The following is a 6,428-nucleotide window of genomic DNA, read 5'->3' as shown; positions in this document are numbered from 1 at the left end:
TTAAATGACCAGTGTGTTGCAAAGATACTAGCTAATAATGCGAAATACTGGATCCTGAGAACAGTGGATGCTCTGAAATATTATAAAACTCACAAATACAGGAAAGCATGTATATGGGGTCAAAACCCCCTAATCATATAACCAACTCAAACACCTCAACAAATTAATAGATTTATTTTTTCAATAATTTATTTTGGTTATAGTAAACATGAAATAGCAGTTTTATAGCCTTCTTGCAGAAAAAAGTTTGTTTTTTAAAAAAATTTCGAAGTACCTCCTAAAACAATTTGCTGTATTTGAACTTAAACAAAATGTTAAAACTGAGAAAAATACATATTGTCCAAATATGTATCCAGCTAATCTGGCAGAAGGTAGAAGGATATCCAAAGAGGCACCATGAACTGCTTAAGTCCCTAAGCCACCTCCTTTCTCCTGAAGGTTAGAGATCTTAACAAGCTAAATGAATAAGCAACAAATACAGATATCCTATGCAGCACAAATTGCAGAAAAAGTTTCCAAGTGTTTACCAAGGAAGCTGACAAGCTCACTATTTTAAGCAAAAAGACCTAGTAAAACAAAGATACAGAAGCAGCAATCTTATGAAATAAAGGCAAGAACTTCACATAGTAATAGTGACAAAATTTTCACATACACATAGGCAAAACTTTATTGTCCTTTAACAAACACATTATTAGAAAAAAATAAAATTCAAAAGTTGCCTTTTTCCATAGTGATTACAGAAAAAATACGTTTTCTATCCTTAAAGACAAATCATATTCCAAAATGTAAGTCTTCCCATACAACTTCAGTCTATTATTAAAGATGTCTTTCTAATTGTACTTCAATATGTAAATAAATTGCAGATCACAAACATCAAGTTCATATTACACAGCAAAAAACCACTATTTGAATGAACTTCTGCAAAAACTTTCTGCAAAATTCACAGTCTCTGCAAAAACCACACCTCCTTCAGTATAGTTTGAAAAAGCATGTGTGGTCATTTTATATTGCACTAACTTTTCTTGACACATCTGCCCAAACCTGTCATTCAGATGCTATCAACTGGTTCAGAGCAACATCACGAAGACTAAGAACAGCAGTAACTTTACAATGAACCAAAAACAGAAAAAAATGGGTGCCCACTGCTGTCCATAATGCAAAAAGGAGAAGGTGAAAAAACTTTTTCACAATGAGAATGTGAAACTTTTCAGAACAGCAGCAGCTTTCAGCAGAAAGTAGCCCCTTTTCCTTCCCCTTCTCTGCCACACTTGGTTTTTGGTTTGCATAGAAAAGGGAATGTTTTGTCCAATTTTGATGGACTCTTATTTTTTGGTTTAGCTATTATACAGAAAAAAAAAAAAAAGAACACATTAGAAATCACAAAAGTTTGTGTGCTTTATGATAAAGTCACATGTTAAATACTCCACTTTCAGGTACCACACATTTTTTTGTTCAGGACAGACAAAATAATTCTGCATTTCCTTTCAACATGTAACATATCCCCATTTCTTTTAATTGCATCCCAAAGTTCTAATTTTCTATATTCTTCTTTTAGTCTGCCTCCATGTCTTCAAGTATTCCTGTTAGACACTGTTGGCTCCTCCTTACTGCACACCTTCAGATAGCTTCCTCTTAACTACCCAATATTGTTTATCCCATCCACTAAGGCAACTCAGATTTGCTTTTAAAGACTGCCACAACAGTTTCTCCAAGACCGCATAAGCATGCTTATATTCACCCAAGGAACAAAACCCCAATCTCAATGGAAACAAGTTCCCTGGGAACAGATGCACAGCTATGAAACAACTGATCAGGTTTCCATTTCAGTCTCTGCAGTATCAGTCCTTGCAGCAGTTTTAGCACCCGATGGAGTCTCTTCATCTAGGTTCTGAATATCAGACAAATCAATAGCAGGCAGTGGTGCTCTCCAGTACAGGAATGAGTTATATTGACAGAATTCCTCTTCTTGCTTTGAAAAGAGACAAATAAACAAAAAGTTAACAAAACATTAATGTCTATACCAGCAGCAGAAAATAATAAAAATAAACTTTTTATATGAGAAACTGAAACTAGGAAGAGTTACTCAGCTATTATGTATTAACAACTACTTTATGATTCTTAACTAGATCATGATTTACTTCTGCCTTTTCTAATATTCTTGCCAAGAATTATGTAACAGCTTCCATATTCCATACATTTCTTCTGCTTACGACTTTTGCACAGAAAAAAAGGTGTAAAACTTGTGCAATTACTGGACTTTGCATACAAAAATGGCTCACTGCTTTTTCCTCTTGTAATAGTATTAAATTTTCATGCACATTTAGAAACTGGTATTCAAAAGAATGCATTTAGCTACTTAACAGCAACTCAGAGGGATGATACATGCAGGATAAAGAAAGCATTTTAAACAACATTCTATTTCCTCTTTTCTGTATCCAAATTTTGTATTCAAGAGAAGAAAGCTTAAGAATCACAGAATATTATGAGCTGGAAGGGACCCTTAAGGATCAGCAAGTGCAGCTCTTAAATTAATACCTCATATGGGGAGCAAACCCACAACCTTGGCATTATGAGCACGATGTTCCAACCTATCTAACTAGATAATATCTCAAAAAACCTTGGAGAAACAAACATATTCTCATCTACTAATTTAATACGGCATCACAATTTTAATTGTTTTTTAAATGTCTATGAGAAAGTGCACTGCCTGTTTATAAACATGTCACAGTTATCAACAATGGCTAAGCTGTACATGTTCTTATGGACATGATACATCTAGGCAGAGGAATGAATTAAGCTATTCCTTAGGTCATGAGCATGTATTTTCTTCTGGTATATAAAAACAGTGTATGCTGACACAAATATAAAAAAATGCATTTTCATATTATATTGCGTTTGCATTTTTTCTAACATACAATTAGAATTTTTTAATATTTTACTTTACTGTCTCAGCTGTAATAGAAACTGAACAGAAGTATTTTTAACAAATAAACTGGTGTAATTGTTTTGGTATTCCTGAGATACCAAAGTGCAGCCTGTGGGGGGTCAAAGCACGACTGCAATCCACACTGTGACTAAGCCAACTTCAGTGGGCCTCTACAGTATGGCTCTTGAAAACATTAATTACTTGTCTGTTGGTTTTGCAACAGAATTAAAAAAAAAGTAGTGAGTATCATCCCTACACCTTCTCAAATACTGAAAAATTATGCTTTCCCCACTCTTCCCAGAAGAGAGAAGTACATAAAATTACCATACTTCTCATTTAGAGAATACATTTTTCTATTTGTTACCACACAGACCTCTCCTGAACTATAATCTGTTGTACCAAGCAACATCTTCCTGCTACAAAGCCCCTGCATGATTTAAAACCTGTAATAATAAAGAGAGGATGAAAGGTGCAGACATTTCGTAGCAGTAAGATGGCTCCTTGCCTACAGAGTGCTACTAATGTGAATTTCCTCATTGGGAAAGTCTGTCTTCAGAAAACATTAAAGAACAAAAGTTCCCATTAATTGAGACCAAAACCAATTAAATGACACGGTGACACAGGAACAAAAGGACTGATTATACTGAAACTGGAAGAAAGCCAAACTAAAAGTAGTTGCCCATTCTTGTAAACTGGAAGTTTTGTTCTGCACAGCATTAACAACAATTGACAAGTGTGGAAAGGATGACTTTCCAATCTGTACTGCAGCATAGGCAGTATCACTCACACAGAACTGTGCGGGGCCAGTGGCTAACAAATTATTTTAAAAAATCTCAGGCGGTGCAGTTTCAGAAACTGTCAACTAATTTTACAAATTCTTCCCTGCATTATTTGAATTCCCCTGACATTTTATTAATTTATTTTTTTTTAACTGAGAGCTAAGTACTTAAAATCAGAACCCTGATGCTCTGTATGCATAAAGTGAATGACAGCACCCTCGTTTCAAAATTATTAGAGTCTAAGAGCTCATAAACACATACTCAATTTTGGACTAAAACTACATGCATAATACTCTCAAATACTCTCAAATACTCTCAAAAGCTTTCATGTTTACAGATCAGCAACATTGCAGTGTGAAAATGAAAAAAAAAAAGTACAAAAGACAGGCACAAATGCTAAACATTCATACCTAGAAGGTAAAATAAAACACCAAATATTCACCTTCAACTAAGTAAGTTTCCACAGAGATTTTGAGTAGAAGTTCTATCAAGGTGGCAACAACGTAGGCAAGCTCAGAGATACAAAAGCCCAGTTTCTATAAACTAAGTTGCATAATATTTAAGGAGTTAGTTTTCCAACTCTAGTTGCAAAAGTGTACTTTGAATTAAAATAATCTTTCTTCTCTGGCCAACTGCAATATGATGCTTTAAACTTTCACAAAAATACTGTGAAATTAACAGTATCCTGATCATACTTATTAATGTAATGAAATACACAAGCCATAAACACCAAAGAATAATACCAACCTAGACACTGTATTTTCAGAAAGGTTTAAGAATCATCATCAGAAATAGCATTATAAAGTATTTAAAATATACAGGTAGGACACACAAAAACCAGAAAAAATATCTCTAGCCTGAAGTGTTAATCAAGCTTTATTTTAAAACTAAAACATTTTTTACACAATACTGTGCTGACGAGAAACAACCTGTTAAAAATACACACCTAGAAAAATATTTTACATAGAGAACTAATCTTTACTGTGTGGAAATTCAAGGGGCTTGTGGCCTTCTGATCACTGCTAAAGCTTACAAAATTATGCCAAGCAGCACCAAGAGCACGTATACCTGTGACAGGAGTCAGACTGTTCTGCAGAGGTTTGTTCAATTTGTTTAATTACTACATTCGTGAATATATGTGTTCCGTCTTCAAAACTCAAAGAAATGCTTGTGTTTAAAATGGCTGCATAATACTCATATGACACAGAATTCTTTCTGGATTTCTTCCTGCCTTAATTTTACCATCATCAATAAAACCCACTAACAAATCAATCAACCAAGAAAACACAAAAAGGCAGATCATGAAAAATAAAAGCTACTGTTTTCTTTACAGATCGTATGTGGGTATTATGCTCTGAGAGGCCTCAAATTATCGAAATTAGAGTCTACAACTGCCAATCAAAGCCCTGATCAGGGCTAACCTGATCAGACTTTCTGCCACTTATATCACTGAGTCTAATAGTTTGGTCTTTCAAGATCCAGGTGAGAGAAAAAGTTAGTTTAATATGTACCAAACTTCTATGTTTGAAATGTGTGAAATCTGATTACAATCTGCTTTGGTTGTGCGGAGTTTTTGGGGTTTTTTTAATTACAATTGTCTTCGTATGTACCAAATTTTGTTTTCTGAACTACAGAACACAAACTACAGATTGCTTTTTATTACTGTGTAAAAAGCAATCAAGGGCAGGAAGAAAAACGTATATTATTCAAAGTTAACCAGAAAAGTCGTTTCAATATACTCTAATCATTACGACACTGATGCCCTCCCTCAGACCACCGCCTCCTCTAAATGTTTTGGTTAAAAGACAGCTCTGGCATTGCTATTAAATGTCAAAACAAGAAGTTAAGGAAGCTGACGCTGTAGTGAGCCTCACCCTCACCCAACAGAGGCGACACCACAATAATCTCTGCAAGCTTCCACCGCACTGCTTGACGGGGATAAAGCTGAGCATAACCTCAGGTGAGGTGGACAGGCTGTTTTATGACACGGAGCGGGGAGGGAATCGGCAATGCTGGATGATACTTCTCTTGCCTCGAGGAAGACAAAAGTAAAAGGAGCTTTAAGATGCCCGCGACCAGGAGGCGCAGATGAGCCGGGGCGGCACTGAGCGTTCCCAGCGAAAGCCCGCCAGCACCCCCGGCGGACACCCGCGTCCTGCAGACACGCTTCAGCCGCTACCGGCACCGCCCCCCGCTTCCCTCCCCGCCGACCGAGCGACGCGGGCCCGTCCCGCACAGCTACCTCGGAGGCGGCGGTGGCCCGCTCTTTGCCCCGGCCGCCCGCGCGTCCCTCCGCCGCCGGCGCGTCCTGGGGCGCCATAGTCCCGCCGCGCCGCCGCCGCCCGCCGCCCGCGTCCCCCGGCTGCGCACGGGGGGCGCCGGGCCCGAGCCGCTTTCCCGGCGGCGCCTCCGCTTCCTCCAGCGGGCGCTTGAGCGCGGCCGGGCCGGCGCCGCCCGGCTCTGCCTGGGGCCGCCGCTCGCCCGTGCGGGGCAGCGCCGGCTCGCGCAGCAGCCGCTTGACGGGCACGTGGCACATCAGCGGCTCCGCGCGCCGCTTGGCCATGAGGGGCCGCGCGCCGGCGGCTCCGCGGGGCTCCTGTGCCTCGCCCGCGCATGCGCGCCACGCTCGGCGCCGCCGCGAGGGGCGGGGCTGCCCGCCGCACGGCCTGACGGGAGGAGCGGGCGGGAAGCGCCCTCAGAGCCAAACCCTCACCCCGCCGGGA

General features: G+C 39.7%; 1 protein-coding gene across 1 annotated transcript; it reads right to left on the bottom strand.

Moving 5' to 3' along the window:
• Positions 1-630: 630 nt before the first annotated feature.
• CUNH9orf40 (chromosome unknown C9orf40 homolog) lies at positions 631-6,345 on the bottom strand. Its single transcript, XM_071448584.1, has 2 exons — positions 5,948-6,345; positions 631-1,969 (listed from the first exon to the last, which is right to left on the bottom strand). The coding sequence occupies exons 1-2, from the start codon at positions 6,266-6,268 to the stop codon at positions 1,811-1,813; spliced, it is 480 nt and encodes a 159-aa protein (XP_071304685.1). The 5' UTR covers positions 6,269-6,345; the 3' UTR covers positions 631-1,810.
• Between the last annotated feature and the right edge of the window lie 83 nt (positions 6,346-6,428).

Source organism: Agelaius tricolor, unplaced genomic scaffold (genome assembly GCF_023055355.1).
Source record: "Agelaius tricolor isolate 1412-34295 unplaced genomic scaffold, bAgeTri1.0.p SCAF_27, whole genome shotgun sequence".
Classification (NCBI taxonomy): Eukaryota; Metazoa; Chordata; class Aves; order Passeriformes; family Icteridae; genus Agelaius; species Agelaius tricolor.
The sequence above is the reverse complement of the archived record's forward strand: the minus strand, read 5'-3'. Positions and strand labels throughout refer to the sequence as shown.